The following is an 18,773-nucleotide window of genomic DNA, read 5'->3' as shown; positions in this document are numbered from 1 at the left end:
TGCCAGTATGTGCAGGATTCCTACTCTCTGCCATGGAGGATGATTGAGCAGCAGTGAGAAAAACGGTTTCTGATTCTCTCTGGAACTGCTTTTTGTCATGGACCTTGAGGGGCTCCAGTAGTAAAGGGTTTTTCTTGGCGGCCGTGAAACTCGAACACTGAGGACAGATACATTTTGCAGCGGTTGTAGAGGGTCCTTGTGGTCTTGAATTTCTAGCGGTGACTGGAGAAGAAGAAAAAAAAACCTACCAATGTCAGATGCTAGTAGATGTTTTTGGACAGCGTCATGCTAAAGAGAGGGGGGGTGGAAAAAGCCCCAAATAGGGCTATTGTGGGGAATATTTGTGTCTTTCTGATGTAGCCAGATTCAAGGCACTAGGCTGTTTTCTATCATGCTCATTGCAAAGGCCTGGAAGCACTGTCTCGCTGGCACTCTCTGTGTTTAACATGGCTGCTAAACAACTCTGTGTGAGGCGACATCAGATAGAAGAAGCAGGTGGGTCTGCCATCTCTTCCCTCCCCTCCATTTCAGTCATCATCACAAAGTCATTCATCAACAGTCAGCCAAGACGGCGTCTCATAGAAATCAGCTATTGGCACACACTTACAGTCCCTTCCATTCAAATCTCCCTGCAGACATATGAAAGATGGGCTCTTAAAAGGGGGGATAAGAGAGATTGAAAGAGAAATGAAGAAAGAGAGAGAATTCTGAAGTTGAAAAAAGAGAAGCTCCCCGAGTGCTTCTTTATTTTGGTTTGATTATGGTATGTCTAGAGAACCTCATGGAGGGCCGCACTACAAACATTATTCGACATTCCTCCTTAATTGTGGAATTCTGGACGAACTACGCACTACATACGCAAGGGAACAATGGCTGTGAGGTCCTGCGTTTATTTTTGTAGCCCTCATGCCTGTTACCACTTAGTGTGTTTAGGAATCTGGCTATTAGGGGACAGTGGTAGGCCGCTCGGCTCAGCAGCTCTGCATTGCTAGCTGCTCTTCTCTGCAGTCCACAGACAGAGGCTCCTCTGGAAATACCATTGATAATACCTAACAATCCCCTCGCATAAAATGAAATATTTTGCATTGTTTTCACAGGCCTTTGTTGTTATACTGTTTTACGGTTATGCTGATATTTGATGTTATTGTCAGGGGATTTTTCATGGGATGACATTCTTCCTTATGTCTGGTCCCGACTGTGCTTACCGGTATGTGAAAATCTGAGGTGAAATAACAGTAAGTACTTAGGAGTTGATTTGGAATTTACATGGGTGAGATAGTACAGAAATGTAATCTAGTGGCATTCACATGCAACACTGTCATGTGTAATTTGACCTGAGAATGCCAACACATTTTCAAGACTGTCCCACCACCTTTGAAACCCCACTTTAAGGTTATGATTGGTTGGTACGGACACACCACCAACACTATTAAGAGTCTCCACTTAAGATAAACAGATACACTACAAGTACTGGAAACGTTATCATGTGTTTCCAGGCATATATTCTCTATACTGTACTTTAATTCTAACTCTGGAAGTCCCAGTTGTCTAGCTTGGGTGTCCAACTTTTGAACACTAGTGTCAACACTTGGTCTTACGTAGGTTGTGTCCTCCTTAGAGCGGGAAAAAGGACAAAAGATTAAGGATGGAGAAAAAGAGCCTGTCAGTGTGGTAATAACGTCAGGGATGAATGAGGCCTTTAGGGTCTGCGGTGTTGACCAAGCCGATGACAGGAGAGCTGAGGGGCCCACCGATTTAAAAGTGTTCTTGGCCGTCAGGCCGCCATCACCATGCCAACTCACCGCAGCGTTTCACACTCAGAAGCCCCAGACCTATGTATACGAGGCAAATTTATGGGCTTATATGAATTATATATGGGTGTAAATGGATGAAGTCATAATCTTTCATTTAATATGTATCAGATATAAAAGCATTAACACTGCAGTTTGAGCTCTCTTTGCACCCTGGACTGCCCCAGAACAGATGCCCGCTGACATCTGAATTTAGTGTAGTTACATTTTCATTTTTTTTGCCTCTTCTCTCTGAGGCTCTTCTCCTCTCTCTCTCTCACTCTCTCTCTCTCTCTCTCTCTCTCTCTCTCTCTCTCTCTCTCTCTCTCTCTCTCTCTCTCTCTCTCTCTCTCTCTCTCTCTCTCTCTCTCTCTCTCTCTCTCTCTCTCTCTCTCTCTTTCTAAGTGATCTACAGTAGATGTTCTTCCCAGGGCATGCATGAAAAGTGGAGTCTTCAAATGAATGGAAAATTGTCTCTCCCCTGTGGCTCCCAAGGGGCAATGGACGTGGAATATGGGGCAAGGGGCGAAGGATAGAGTATGAAGGGTAAGAGATGAGGGGAGAGGAGCACTGAGGGGGGTGAAACTGACCCATCAGGCCCTAATTTGGGTTAAACCAGAGACATCCTTAGAGAAGAGCCTGGGAGCCAGGAAAGGGAGAGTGGGAAGGAGGGAGGGCGTCAGAGATGGGGAGAGCACAAAAGAGAGGAGGGAGAGACAGAGAAAGTGAGAGCGAGTGTTAGAAAGGGAGAGAGACAAAGTCGATTGCAGGACAGGCCCAAGACTGGAATATTCACTCCCAGAGGCCCCAGTGGCTAAAGTAGTGTCAGACACAGTAGCTGTGTGTGAGTAAAATCACTGAGGAGGCCAAGCCAGTAAAAAAAGCCATATTACAACCTGTTGCATTGTTTGCTCTATAACGCATTTGTAACGCATTTGTTCATACGCCATCGTGATATACAATTAGGCTGGCCCGTGACAACTAAAAGACAACAGTCACAGTGGCGGAATACATTCAACTACACATATGTTTGTTTCATCACATAACCGGAGAGCAACATCTGACCAGTGAAGTCCACAAAGCAGATATCGCATGTAGCAAACAGTTATGACCTGCAAGGTCAAGCAAGTTCATGTTTTGGACAGTTTACTAAACATCTACTGATTTAGAACCACAGATTAACCACAGAGTCAGTACAAAGACAACAGGAGCACTGCCTCCGCTATTCCTGCACCATTTCAACTTAAACATTTAAACATCAAATCAACAAGGCTATATATGCTTTAATACACTGAAAATGAACTGAATTATACCAAAAACAATTTAGTCCAATGTTGCTAAATATCATGTGGCTGTCCATGGTACTGATTTCTGTGTGCGTGCACGCAATCAAAACAAATGTTTGACTCACCTTACTGTACTTGTAGACCAGTTGAACGCCAATGCCATCCTCCTCTCTTTCATGTTGGCAAAACAGACTATGGTTCTGTCATACAGTATGATTTTAGTTTTTGTTGTCACAGGCTACCTACAGTGCCTTGCAGAAGTATTCGCCCCCCTGGCATTTTCCCTATTTTGTTGCATTACATTATTTTTATTTGGATTTCATATTATGAACAGACATAAAATAGTCCAAATTGGTGAAGCGAAATGAAAAAAAATTGTTGTCTCAAAAAAACAAAAAAACAAAATAAGATCTGCTGCAACCAATTACCTTCAGAAGTCACATAATTAGTTAAATAAAGTCCACCTGTGTGCAATCTAAGTGTCACATGATCTCAGTATATATACACATGTTCTGAAAGGCCCCAGAGTCTGGAATACTGGCAAGGGGCACCACCAAGCAAGCGGCACCATCAAGAAAGCTGTCACGCCCTGGCCATAGAGAGGCTTTTATTCTCTATTTTGGTTAGGCCAGGGTGTGACTAGGGTGGGCATTCTAGTATCTTTATTTCTATGTTTTCTATTTCTTTGTTTTTTGCAGAGTGAGGTTCCCAATCAGAGGCAGCTGTTTATCGTTGTCTCTGATTGGGGATCACATATAAGTTGTCATTCTCCTTTTGGTGTTTGTGGGATCTTGTTTTTTGTTAGCTCTGTGAAGCCTGCTGAATGTGACGTTCGTTATTCTTTAGTTGTTTTTGTTTGGTGTTCTGAGTAATTAAAGAATCATGAACACTTACCATGCTGCGCCTTGGTCTCCTTCCGACGACAAACGTTACAGAAGATCCCACCACAAACGGACCAAGCAGCGTGGTCAGGAGGACTTGACATGGGAGGACATCCTGGACGGAAAAGGATCCTGGATGTGGGAGGAGATCCTGGCCCGGAAGGGATCGCCTCCCATGGGAACAGGTGGAAGCAGCAAGGGAGAGACTGCAACGAAGCAGGCACGAGAGGCAGCCCCCTCCCCCGAAAATTTGGGGTGCACAAAGGGAGATTAGCGGAGTCAGGTTGTAGACCTGAGCCAACTCCCCGTGCTTACTGTGGGGAGAGAATGACTGATCAAGCACCGTGTTATCCGGTTCTGCGCACCATGCCTTCGGTGCGCAGCCACAGCCCGGTGCGCTCTGTGCAAGCTCCCCGCAGTGGCCGTGCTAGAATGGGCATTCAGCCAGGACGGATTGTGCTGGCTCAGCGTTCCTGGCCTCCGGTGCGTCTCTTCGGCCCAGGTTATCCTGCGCCAGCTCTACGCACTGTGTCCCCGGTTTGCCAGCAAAGCCCAGTGCGGCCTGTTCCAGCTTCCCGCACCTGCCGGGCTAAGGGGGGTATCCAGCCAGGATGAGTTATGCCAGCTCTGCACTCCAGACCTCTGGTGCGCCTCCACGATCCAGTGTGTCCTGTGCTGGCTCTACGCTCTATGCCTCCAGTGCGACATCATAGCCCAGTGTGTCCTGTGCCAGCTCTCCACACTCACCGAGCGAGAGTGGGTATCCAGCCAGGACGTGTTGTGGCAGCTCCACTCACTAGACTGACAGTACGTCTCCTCAGTCCGGTGAGACCTGTTCCCGGCTCTACGTTCGAAGCCTCCAGTGATGATCCATGGCCCGACACCTCCAGTGATGATCCATGGCCCGAAGCCTCCAGTGATGATCCATGGCATGAAGCCTCCAGTGATGATCCATGGCACGAAGCCTCCAGCGTTGATGCATGGCACGAAGCCTCCAGTGATGATCCATGGCACGAAGCCTCCAGTGATGATCCATGGCACAAAGCCTCCAGCGTTGTTCTGCGGTCCGGAGCCTCCAATAACGGTCCCCGGGTCCGGAGCCTGCAGTGACGGTCCCTACCTAGAGAGGGCCGCCCACCAAAAGTCACGGACAAGGCAAAGAGGGCATTAATTAGAGAGGCAACAAAGAGACCAAAGATAACCATGAAGGAGCTGCAAAGCTCCACCGCAGAGATTGGAGTATCTGTGCATAGGACCACTTTAAGCCGAACACCCCACAGAGCTGAGCTTTACAGAAGAGTGGCCAGAAGAAAATAAGCAAACATGTTTGTTGTTCACCAAAAGGCACGTGGGAAACTCCCCAAACATATGGAAGAATGTACTCTGGTCAGATGAGCCTATAATTGAGCTTTTTGGCCATCAAGGAAAACGCTATGTCTTGGCACAAATCCAACACCTCACCCTGAGAACACCATCCCCACAGTGAAGCATGGTGGTGGCAGCATCATGCTGTAGGGATGTTTTTCATCGGCAGGGACTGGGTAACTGATCAGAATTTATGGAATGATGGATTGCGCTAAATACAGGGAAATTCTTGAAGGAAAGCTGTTTCAGTCTTCCAGAGATTTGACACTGGGTTGGAGTTTCACCTTCTACCAGGAACATGACCCTAAGCATACTGCTAAAACAACACTTGAGTGGTTTAAGGGGAAACATTTAAATGTCTTGGAATGGCCTATTCAAAACCCAGACCTCAATCCAATTGAAAATCTGTGGTATGACTTAAAGATTGCTGTACACCAGCGGAACCCATCCAACTTAAAGGAGCTGCAGCAGTTTTGTCTTGAAGAATGGGCAAAAATCCCAGTGGCTAGATGTGCCAAGCATATAGAGACATACCCCAAGAGACTTTCAGATGTAATTGCTGCAAAAGGCGTCACTGCAAAGTATTGACTTTATGGGGTTGAATAGTTATGCACGCTCAAGTTTTCATTTTTTAATGTTATTTCTTGTTTGTTTCACACCCCAAAAATATTTTGCATCTTCCAAGTGGTAGGCATGTTGTGTAAATCGAATGATATAAACCCCCCCAAAATACATTTTAATTCCAGGTTGTAAGGCAACAAAATTGGAAAAATGCCAAGGGGGGTGAAAACTGTCGCAAGCCACTGTAGCTAAAATGCTTGCTAGCTTAACTTTCTCGCATGGGCAACAATGAACCAGCTAAGTTAGCTAGCTAGTAACATGAGCCTACTAGGCTACATATTGAACTTCAATCTCTCTGGCCAGTGGCACAACATATTAATTTATGGTTAGATCCGAATCACTGACATAATCATTGCCTGTAGAGAGAATTAAGTCCAAATCCACATCTCCATCCATGGCTTAGAAAAGGGCCGATTTAGCAAGCTAGCTACTGCAGGACGTCAACACAAGTAGATCAGCAACACGTTTTTCTGTAAATGACATTTTGCTTCGGATGTGATTTGATTGTGTGAATCCAAATCCAACCTGGCCTCCCTTGGGGGGAGATTTGCTGCACCAGGACAACCCACATTTGAGATCAGCTCGACGCTGATTGGCTAGATCTTTTTTTTTTTTTTAAATGCATCAAGGGAGTCCAAATTCTTGCTGGCATCAATCAATGAAATGCTACGGCGACAAGGTCATGCTCTTTTGCTCATGACAGCATCAGATACATGGGCTACACATACTAAGAGGCGCTGTTTCTCACGCTCTGATGATATCTCCGGTAAGATTCAGCCACTTGTGAATTTACATAAGATTATGAAAACACAGAGAGATGAAAGATAAATTATTTTATAATTCATATTTTTATATTGATCAAATATTTGGGCAAGCCTTGCTTCCTTTGGCATCCATGAATACAGGCCACTGGTCAGACAGGCACTGCTCTCTCCCCATTTTTCAACAGCCTCCCACAACATCAAGCAGTCAATTACTTTCATACAAAGCTGATCGCATGTATACACATAGAAGAGTGCAAATCCTATGCACCCTGACAGACACATTTGCAGCCGGGCCTGTTTTTATGCAGTCATGCTAAAGCCTGCATCCGTCCATCCAGTCCACATCTGATGTGTGTTGTGTTGTTGTCACAGAGCCAATACATTAGACTTAATTGAACTCAGTTTAGATGGGTTCTGACCTACAATAGTACTGCTTTTATCTGTTGTTGATTTACTCATCTCGCCATTAAACCCCCCTGACCCTTTTTTCCCCTCATGCACGGCCAAAATGCCGGACAAATATTTTCCGAGGAAATAATGAAATTCCTGGAATTATTAAGAAGAAGGACCTTATATCATGTGCTCTCTGTAGGCCTGGCCCCTGTGCGCGCCTCCGGTTTCCCACAGGCTGAGCAGGACTTTTCCACTATGCCTTCTCTTATTCCAAACACACCTGGCCCAGACCTCGTCCCAGGAACTAAACCTATACAGCATCCTTATCCTTCCTCACCTACTGGTCTGGACTTATTTCTCTGAAGGAGCGAAGGGAAATCAATCTAGAAGAGCCAGATCAATAGTAGCAGGGGTTTAACTCTAGCAACTAACAGCAATAACGACATGCCCCCTGTCTGCACCACTTGGCTCATCCTCTTAATTTTTATGTCACAACACTTAACCAACCATGTCCTGACATGTCCCCTGTCTGCACCACTTGGCTCATCCTCTTTATTATTCTGTCCCAACACTTAACCAACCATGTCCTGACATGCCCCTGTCTGCACCACTTGGCTCATCCTCTTAATTTTTCTGTCACAACACTTAACCAACCATGTCCTGACATGCCCCTGTCTGCACCACTTGGCTCATCCTCTTAATTTTTCTGTCACAACACTTAACCAACCATGTCCTGACATGTCCCCTGTCTCCACCACTTGGCTCATCCTCTTTATTATTCTGTCCCAACACTTAACCAACCATGTCCTGACATGTCCCCTGTCTGCACCACTTGGCTTGGCTCACCCTCTTCATTCTTCTGTCCCAACACTTAACCAACCATGTCCTGACATGTTACCCTCCACGACCATTCACTCCAATTATGCTGCATGGCACCCCACTGTCGGCTACTTCTGCAGCGCAGAGGGTGGTAGCTTAGTCTATATTTTATCCCCGAAGGAGGTTTTTACGGCAACTTTTATTTCTTCTTCTTCCTTTTACGATGTCCTCATTTGTCAGCATGTTTATGGCTGCCCACTTCACCCTTGTGCTCTGTTGTCCTCCTTCCCCACTTACTGATTCTCTTCCAAACGGAGTCTGAGATCTCTCCTTCACTTTGCTTTACTAGTAAATTGAAGCAGCCAGGGCTCTCTTTAATTAATCATTGATGTAATTACATAAAATATTACAGGTCAGTTTTCTACCGTCGTCTCCCCCTTCAGTTTTCTGGGGCCTTTCAGTTCACCTCCAGTTGCCCTGTGTGTATAACACAACTGTCTCTCTCCGCAAGACAGCTGACAAATATCAACTGAAGAAACTCAAATTTGTAACATATATCTCTCTCATCCAAGAATTCACTGATCTTGTCAATAGGATTTGCCAAGACCACCAGTTTGGCTATTGGATAAGGGCTTTTGACATGGGCAGAAGGAAGGGGACTGACAGTTTCATGGTGTTGGACTATGTGTTCTCATTTATTCCCCATCCACTTCTAGCATAGTATTAGCCAAGCACAGTAAACACATCTCATTCAGTCCTGCTCCACTGGTCTCTTGACAACCAGCCTACATTCTGTCTCAATCTGCCTGTCTAAGCTCCAGGACTTTTCTATTCTGAAATGATTTCGCTACCTCTCTTCTTAACAGTCTTTTGTCTGAAATGATCAACTTTTTGGGGAAATATCTTTGCTCTGCTAACTATTGTGATGTGAAATGAACTGGCTCTTGTTCCTACATTTGTTTAAATCTCCCCCCCCTCTCTATCTCTCCCCCTCTTGTGCTCTCTCTCCCCCTCTCTCTCGCTGTCTCTCTCTCTCTCTGGTCTCCAGAGCCTATTTGGATGTAAAGGAGCTGAAAGAGATCCTGAATCTGGATGGCTCCACTCACCTGAACGTCTTTTTTGCCAACTCGTCTGATGAAGATCTGGCCGGTGTCGCCACTTGGCCGTGGGACAAAGAAGCCCTAACACATTTGGGTAAAGACAGACACACACACACACTCCCCCTTCTCAACAGCCCCCGTTGTTGATTAAGAGTAATTACAGTGTGAGCCCCGAGCAGTCTCGCCATCTCTACCTCCGCACTGACAGTGAGGAAGGTGATAATGAAGCTGTGTGGGTCGATGAATAATGCATTATCTCAATCCTACTCCAGCTTCCAGTACTTTCTAGTGTGAATAGGTGTTTGTCTCTGTCTGCTCTCCATTCATAGGTGGTATTGTTTTGAACCCCTCCTTCTACGGCACATTTGGTCACACCCACACCATGATCCATGAGGTCGGCCACAGTCTCGGGCTGTACCACGTTTTCCGGGGGATCTCTGAGATTGAGTCGTGTAACGATGCGTGTCTGGAGACTGAGCCCTCGTTGGAGACAGGAGATCTGTGTGAAGACACTAACCCCACACCCAAGTACAAGTACTGCAGAGACCCTGAGCCTGGCAATGACACCTGTGAGCGTCGCCACTTCACACACACACCGTACAACAACTACATGAGCTATGCAGGTGAGATTGCTAACATACAGACACACACACACGCGCATACACACACGCATGCACGCACAGACAAATAAAAACATATTAATCGACATACGAACACGTGCACACTTTCTGACACACATAAACAGGCACAGACACATGCGTACACACTCAGATACGTCATACAAACTTGTGCCGATGGTCCGATAATCTAGCACACGCTGCAGTCCCATCACTTTAGAAATAAACACACATAACATAGGAATGTCCTACCATACATTATGCTGACCCTGAGTGTCACATAAAGATGTAGGATCTTAATTTAAGCCAGTCTCCTACACCAGGAAAATAATCCTGCAGCAATAGAACATAATGAATGGATATTTTTGAAGTGGTTGATGCATTTTTGATAAGGGAAAGCAAAGTGTGAAATTTCTAAGTGTAAATTACAAACTTGAGAAGCCTTTCTAAACCTCAAATACACTACACGTTTTAAATGCCCTGCAATGCAGGAAAGTTATCCTGCAACAGGGGGATCAAATTAAGATCCTACATCTGTGTTTGTGCCTTAGCAGGTGTGGAAGGTAGACATTGCATTGGAAAAACACCCTGGGTAAATTCAGGTAACTGACCTGTGGAGACTGTATGAAAATTGCTTCCCTTAGTAACATTGCTACAGACTGTACATCCGGGCCCTGTTTTTCTTCCTTCTGTACGTATACAGTATATGTACATTACTTCTCAGGCATTCCCTAACCATTCTCTATTGGCTAATTCAACCTATTAACCTGTATTCTGCTATAAAATATAATGAATTTGAAATCCTACTTAAATCCCATGAATACATAATCTACATCATATTGAACTGTTTCTGATCACCTCTTCCACATAGATGACGACTGTACAGACTCGTTCACCCCCAACCAAGTGGCCCGGATGCACTGCTACCTGGACCTGATCTACCAGACGTGGCAGCCCGCATCCAAACCACCCCCTGTACCCATGGCGCCCCAAGTGGTGGGGCAGGAGCATGACGCCATTACCCTGGAGTGGTTCCCGCCTATCTCTGGCCACTTCTACGACAGGTGAAATGAGCTGGACGAATGGGGCAAGCAGCACAGTCAGGGTCTTTAGTATTTACTTCCACTCTGCAGAGTACTGGAGATATTTTTGGACAAATGGGTTGACTGTCTGTTTTGATTGTTTCAAAATTAGCACCTGTCTATTGGCCTGTATACAAATGAGTACCAGTCCAATTAAACTGTGTCTTAGTGAGTGTGTTTTATAAACTGTATCTAAGTTGGTTGCTGTGCCTGTCTGTTGGTTTCCTAGAGAAGTGGGATCAGTGTGTGATAAATGCACAGAGGGTCGGGTCCTGCTGCAGTACGCATCCAACTCCTCGTCCCCCCGACCCTGCGCCCCCTCTGGACACTGGAGCCCCCGCGAGGCCGAAGGTAAGACAGCTCTCTCCTAGCTTATTTATTACCACACGACTGACTGACTGACTGACTGACCAACTGACAAACTGACTCCTCACCTCTCTGTCTCACCGCTGATACATCTGTACCCTTCAAAGCTCAGTGCATTTCTCCTACTCACTTTACCCATTCATTTACTTTTACTCTGTTGGATTCTAACCACCCTACCCCAGAACATGCAGTACACACAGTAGCTACTGTAAACCACCCACCCTGCCTTGCAAGGCAGGACACACGCATTCTCAATGTATCCCCACCCTGTCAATAACACACCTGAACTTCTTCCCTCCTCTTTCTCTTACGGATAGCATCTATACCACATCAGGAACTCTCACTCTCACTAGGACAGTATGAGGCTCAATTTGGCTTCTGTGTCAACTCTCAAACATGCAAATAATTTGGTTGCTGAGTCAAGCCCCAAGCATGCAAGTGATTCATCTGAGTCACGGCCCTTGACACGAGCTGAGGGACGCAGAGGGAGTCAAAGTTGAGCCAGTGTTCCCAACGGAATGGAGATTCCGTATCCCAGAAATACCAAACGTGGGCTCACAGCGACAGGCATGGTGGGAACTGGGAAGAGCTCTCCATGGATCATGTCCATGACATAATTTCTCCCATTTGATATCAGGGAAAGTGAGGACGGTGAAAGCTTAAATCAACATAATTCCTGAAATAGGATGCAATTTTCTTCCCCTCTCTCCTCCAGCTCTTGCAGAGGATTTTAGAACAACTGTAGAGGGACCAGCATTAAGGAGGTGGAATTTGGTATTTATAAATAGTCTGCACAGCTGTGCACCTCTGACCGCTAGCTGGCTCTGGCATCTGCAGTATTAAGCATTGTTCTTGAGTGTGTTGGAGTGTGTTTCAATGTATGTATCAGTGTGTCAGTATATCCGCCATTATTATGCCATTCTGCGTCTAGAGGAAGTTAGATGGCTAAATACACAGCTGATAATATCTGTACATCAGTCTATTCAGTCTAGTCTATATATGGAGATGCAGAGGTATTAAAACTCTGTCCAAGGTCTTCTGATAAGAAATACATTGAAAATGAATAGATTATCCCTACTGTGTTGGTATGTTGATAGAGATGCCAGGATGGTACAGTTTCCCAAGCTTCAAAGTTATTCCATTGTTTTTCCGTGGTCTTTCAGGGTCAGAGCTGGATTCTGTAGAATCCAGTGAGATCTGATCAATTTGGCAGCTGACAGCACATGGCTAATAATGAACCCAGTGACTCATTGGGCTAGGGATCAGACTGCCATTAGTGCTGTGTCTGTGTGCATGTGTGTGTATGTGCGTGCGTGCTCACACTTGCGCACATGTCTATGTGTGTGTCTGTTTGCATGGTCCTTGCTCCACACAGGCTACAGTGTGTGTGTGAGAGGCAAGTCTGGGCTTGTCTGCGGCACTGTGTGTTAACCTCACTGTTTGGAAGTGCTCCCTGTTAGCAAGCAGCAGATTCCCACTCCCCTGTTTACACACCACTGCTAGTCCATCACAGGCTGCTAACAGCTGCATTATTGTGTGTGTGTGTGTGTGTGTGTGTGTGTGTGTATGTGTGTTGTCTCTATGGCAGCTTATGACAGTCATGTAACCGCCACCCACAGACATCCCGACGATGCAAGCATGCAGAATGCCAATGCCATGAGTCTGTGTATGTGGGCATGTGTTAGCGTAGTGTGTATGTGTGTAGTTGAATGGGTGGCTGAGAGGGTGAATATGTATTTGTGTGTGTGTGTGTGTGTGTGTGTGTGTGTGTGTGTGTGTGTGTGTGTGTGTGTAGTTGAATGGGTGGCTGAGAGGGTGAATATGTATTTGTGTGTGTGTGTGTGTGTGTGTGTGTGTGTGTGTGTGTGTGTGTGTGTGTGTGTGTGTGTGTGTGTGTGTGTAATGGACAGTGGGCATGTTCAGGCATGTGTTTGTGTGTGTGAATAGGCGTGTACAGGCTTATATGTGTGCGTTTGTGCGTTTGTGTCTGTAAAACGCCTGACACCTGTCAGTCCCATGGCTCGTGTTCCAACACTTCTGTAGCTAGGAAACCCTGGCGTGGTCAGAGAGAGAGTTGGAGCACCCCTCGTAAATCTTTACTGCTCTAGACCCAGGAGAAATATGGCTGGGGGAAGAGAAACCAGAGGATGAAAAAAGAGAGGGAAAAAACCATGTGGAAACCACCCAAGATAGTTAAGAGAATTACATGTGGTTTGTGACATTCATGAGGAGGATCCTGCAGCTGATTGGAACCAGGAGTGTGTGTGGATGGACGTGAAGGATCTGAGATGTGTGTATGCAAAGTCATGCGTGCACACGTTTGTGTGTGTGCATGTGTGTGTGTGTGTGTGTGTGTGTGTGTGTGTGTGGAGCGGGTTTATTCAATGAGGGCCTTGTAAATTGTCTGTGTGTGTGCACATACAGTATGTGCATTTTTCTGTGTGTACATTTATGTGTATATGTGCTCGCTACACCAAGCCGTGCATCGCCAAGTGTTCCTGTCTGACCGGCCCAGATGTCGGGCCATGCTTTCATTAACAGCGGCCTCCTTGGTAGGCGGGGCAGTGTCAAGCCTCACTGCATTATGTGATGCTGTGTGTGTGTGTGTGTGTGTGGTGAGTGTGTGTGCTCTCTCTGTCTGTCTGGGAGAACAACACTCACTGGGCTCTACTCCATTGCTGTCAGGGCTGCACACTGCAGGGACTCAGGGCGACAGGGTTCAGACAAAAAGTACCTGAAGAGAAAGAACAGCTTCCCCTGCTTTATCTCCACTAGCACTTCAATGATAGTCATGAGATAATGATTTGGTGATGGAGAGGGATTGGATAGAGACATGGATGCACACAGAGACATCCACAGTCATGCATGTACTGTACGCTCACATACTCACAAACACACTTATTCTGGAGAATATCAATCCTGATATAAGGGATGCTCCCTTAAGCAAATACAATACAAATGACAGATCAGCCAGAAACTTGCCCAGGACCTTGTTGCATTGTGTATGACGCAAAATATTGGAAAAGACTCCCCTGCCGTATGCCCGATTGCATTGACGGATGCCCTGTTCCATCTCCAAAACTGTCCAATCCCTCAGTAGTATCTTTTCAAATCCAACAATGGTTTTACTGCTGCAATGCTCCAAATGTTCGAAAGAGCTACTCACTATTTCAGAATGTCTTAATGACATTGCTTGTTTCTCTTGTTTGGCTTCTTGGCAAAACTCTTAGCAATAATGAATCACAGTGGAACCTTGAACCCAGAACGTTCCAATTCAGCGTTCCGGTTCATTTCATTGTATAATGTCACAGGAATTCCCTCCGATATCCTATAAAAGAGTTGCACTATATAAAAGCATCCGCGCGCCAGGAGAAGGTTGTGGTTTTTTTCCAACATTGGGATGTTGAGTGGAGGCCTTCGAGGTTGATCTGGAAAAGAAGGAGAGGTGTGGTGGATGTGTGCTGAAGAAAATATCTGCAAACTCCCCAGGCGAGGGAGAGGAGAAGAGTCGGACTGTCAGTCACCACTCCTCCTTCAGGCCCTCTGCTTTCCCCATCACTCACCCTTCCCGCCACATTCTCCATCCCTCACCCCTGTCACCCACGCCAACCGTTTAGACTGCAGATATCATATGCAGAGAGATGGAATGAATGACTGACTGACGTTTATTGGCCTTCTCGACTATGAGGAATCGCTTGATTGGTTTAATGTAACAATTGAAAAATATATGCTGTCATACAGCTATGAATGTGTTCACACAGATGACACAGTAAGGCTCTCAAGGGACAAAACACAAGTGAGCAAGACATATTTCCATTGTAGTTCCTCTCATGCCCTCTAGTTAGAGGTCATGGCATGAATTCAAGTAGTGAAAGTTACTTCAGTGCAAGTCAGTCATTCTGTTGTGTGTTTGACTCCATTCCATTAATTCCATTCCAGCCATTACAATTAGTCTGTCCTCCTATTGCTCCTCCCACCAGCCTCCTCTGAGGACAATGGTTACTTCAGTGCAAGCCAGTCAGTCTGTTGTGTGTGTTATAGAGAGTGTGACGTATGATGGAGAGGTAGGCCCCATTCTTAGAAAGCAGAGTGCATGCCCGGACATATCCCTCTATGTTTATCTATCCGTATCCCAGTTCATTCCAGTCCCCTGTTTCCAGCGCTCTACAATTCCACACTGTCTGATTCCCACATGATGCCGGAGGGCGAAACACTACACATTCAACCCTACTGCAATTAAGCTGGAATTCCTCCAAATGTCTCTTTCCTCCTTTCCTAGAACAAGCGATCTCCTAGACATGTTAATACCCCAATGGGATTAGCAAATCAAGTGAGAAAGCAAGGCCTCCAATTCAAAGGCCTGGTTTGGATTGTCTGAACACCTTGAGGGCCTTTCAGCAACCTGGGAGGCAAGGCTAGGTCAAATGCTTAATAATCTTTATGCATTTTTTAAAAACTTACTCTACAGATGATCTTATGATGGATGACATCTCCATCCTGTCTCATGGTAAATCTGGAACCTCTGGTATCCGCAGTAGGAGTTCTAGAGCAGGAGGACAGCCCATCATAACAGCTGACATTACAAAATATTTTCAGTGGCTAAAACTCCTTTCCTCAAAAAGTAAATGAAAAACTAAACACAGAATGTGAGGGGCACATTATGAGAGAGAGAGAGGCTGGGTGCAAAACTCTGAGTATCTCAGTTCCTCAGTTTCTTTTCTCTCCTTTTTTTCAAAGTTACCTCTACTCTGGCCACACACACACTTACAATAATAAATGTGTTGAGATAATGTGGCCTGGAAACCGAATTCAGTGCTCACTTGATTAAACACTGGAATTTTGTGCGGTGCCCAGAATTGAGGTTAGCAAATGGGTTTGTCGGTTGCCAGTTTGGAAGTGCACAAAAGGAAAACAGGGAGAACACAGTGTCTTCCATAACGCTGGCTTTTCAAAGCGCTTGATGAATGTTGGTATACGTCACTCTGGATAATACGAGGTAGCTGTGGACTCCAAATATGGCTGGAGGAGTGCTGTTTGGTGTTGTAATGACTGCCACTGAAGTGAGAACCCTGTGCAGGGCCTCTCTCAAGAGGAACACAGGCAGCTCCCCTGCTTTACTGACAATGAACTCAGTCCCGTGTCTGTCGCATGTAGTCAATTGCTGAGAAAAGCCAACAGCTCATTCAGCCCTGATACTTCACCTGCAACAGCCATTTGTAGTCAGTCAGACCACTGTTCTATATACACATTATATATTTATTTTTTCGACATGCACCTGCAGCTCTTCCCTGCATACAAACGAATTCAAACAACCACACATGGTCATGTTTGCAAATGCAATTACCTAACCTTTGTTTTCTATTGCATTTCATTTTCTCTGTGTTGGTTGTGTCTGAGTGTGTAATTACTTTATAGTTGTTTATATGTTATGTCTGATCTGCTGTACCTCTGTCCTTTTGACCCTCAGGACCTCCAGACGTGGAGCAGGCGTGTGAGCCCAGCGTGCGCACCTGGAGCCCCAACGCTGGCATCGAGCAGGGGGCCGTGGGACTGTCCGAGTGCCCACTGCAGGGCTGCATGCTCCAGCTAGAATTCCCCCACCCACTGGTGCCCGACTCCCTCACTGTATGGGTCACCTTCTTCAGCCCCGAGGAGACGGCCTTTCCCGCCATCCACAACATCCTGCTCCTGACCGTGAGTGGAAACAACCTTTCGTTGGGCCCTAGTAACGTGTTCTGTGATACGCCACTGACGCTGAAGCTGGACGTGGAGGAGGAGGTGTACGGTGTGCAGTTCTTCACCATGGAGCAGCACCTGGAGATTGATGCTACCCTGCTGGCGTCTAAGCCCAACTGCCTGCTGTGCCGCCACTGCAAGCCGCTCCGCCACCGACTGCTGCGCCAGCCACCATTCTCCCATGCCCCCCACGGTGTGGTGTTGAACGAACCTACCAGGCGATACACTGACAGGTGAGGGACCAGACCGGGGTAGTTAGAGGTTTACTGTCAGTTACACGCAGCTTTGAATGTCTTGACTGTGTGGGTTGTACTGTATTGGCCTAACGTAGCTTAATGATACACCAGGATTGCTGCGTTCTCTGCTTAATGGGTGAGAAATTGCAGAGTGAGCATTATCTCTTCACACTGCAAATTAATCTGATCTTGAGCCCAATCTCCTCACTGACCCTGGGTCGGGGAAAAAAATCATATTTTTGCACCAAGTTGTTATTGGTCAGGGGGTGAAGCAGAGCCAAAGTTAATATGCTGAGGCAAGCGCTGCAGCTGCAGGCTGATTTAAGCCTGGGCCCTGCCTGCCTGCCTGCCTGCCTGCCTGCCTGCCTGCCTGTGTCCAGAGGAGCAGCTGGTGTGGTCTTCTTGGCCAATACTCTGTCTACCCCAGCCAGGCACCAGAGATCTGGGCTGTGGGCTCCGTATATCTCCCCTCTGGGATGGGCCTCAGCCTACCTCCCCTCTCTCGGGCTCTCTGGCCAGTCTAGTCCTGGGCGGAGTGATACTTGCACGGGTAGAATTAAGTGTTTTTGACTATTTTGACGATCTCAGAAATGTTTCGCAGTTAAATATTATGTATTTTGGGGTCGGAAGAAATCTTTTAAAATCCCAAATTAGAAACCTCTGTGAAAATGTTTCCTATAAAGATAAATGTCATGATGTCTCAATGTGTTCTTTTCGAACATCCTCAGGCGTGTTCAGTGGGCCACCACCAGTTTGATGGTTTCAAATCCACTGGCCAACACCCACTTCTCGAATCAAAGGTCATTCATTGCTAGCCACATTTTTTGGGGGACCTGCTGGGGAAAACAAATGTCTTGTTGATGGCACTATCTGTGCACGGTGGCAGAGTTTTGTGCTTTACTTTCATGGAATGTGCTGACTAGATAAAGGTAGCACTCTCCACGGCGTTGCCATGTGTTGTGCAATTTCACTATCATATGCTGTCAGCATAGTTCACATAAGAAGGAAAGTGGATGATAAGACACGATAGGGTGAGTATGCCTGTTATGCAAGATAGAGAGGGTATGCCTGTGCGTAGCACATCAGAATAACACCTGGTAATGAAGCATTTATAATGGATTAGTAAATAGTTTATTCATGTTTTAATCATTACTCCCTCATTTGTAAATATTAGTAAGCTAGTTATTTACACATTCATTAACACATTTTCAAGTATGTCATTATGTTTCATAAGATCGTTCATAAGATGTTGAATATAGATCCTTATAAACCCTTTACTAATCATTGGTATAGTATTTTCCCAGTATCTAAAGTGAGGGCTATTTATACTTTATAAATACTTTATAAATGTTTTGAATGCCCAGTGTCATTTCTCACAAAAATATGGAATTGGTAGACATTCCAGGAGTACCTGATGCTCCATCATCATGTCCTGCTCCATCCTAGGTCTCAAAATGGCCCCTGGAACATATCAATGGTTAAACAACAAGCCCACAATACAGAGGATGTTTAAGAAAATATATGAAACATTTCATTCCAAAACAGTCACACTGTTGTAGTAGTGTGGTGTGTAACTTCATACACACTCTATGCTGAGTAAATTCATGTTTTTCTTCCGAAAATGCTTACATTACTGTTTATTACTGTTGAACTTTTCTACCAAAACCAGAGTGTGGATTGCAGTCACTCCTTCGAGCAGTTCATAGACTGCTTATGA

The 18,773-nt window shown here is 45.8% G+C and overlaps 1 protein-coding gene across 1 annotated transcript in view; it reads left to right on the top strand.

Annotated features, from left to right (window-relative positions):
• LOC135517966 (pappalysin-1-like) overlaps positions 1–18,773 on the top strand; it is a 127,938-nt gene that overhangs the window by 14,655 nt on the left and 94,510 nt on the right. Inside the window, exons 3-7 of the mRNA XM_064942710.1 lie at positions 8,968–9,113; positions 9,349–9,642; positions 10,508–10,700; positions 10,948–11,069; positions 16,552–17,053. Coding sequence (XP_064798782.1) covers positions 8,968–9,113; positions 9,349–9,642; positions 10,508–10,700; positions 10,948–11,069; positions 16,552–17,053 — 1,257 coding nt within the window. The remainder of the gene's footprint in view (positions 1–8,967; positions 9,114–9,348; positions 9,643–10,507; positions 10,701–10,947; positions 11,070–16,551; positions 17,054–18,773) is intronic.

The sequence above is a fragment of the Oncorhynchus masou genome, chromosome 28, assembly GCF_036934945.1.
Source record: "Oncorhynchus masou masou isolate Uvic2021 chromosome 28, UVic_Omas_1.1, whole genome shotgun sequence".
Taxonomy (NCBI): Eukaryota; Metazoa; Chordata; class Actinopteri; order Salmoniformes; family Salmonidae; genus Oncorhynchus; species Oncorhynchus masou.
Note: the sequence above shows the minus strand (reverse complement) of the source record. Positions and strands in the feature narration are given on the sequence as shown.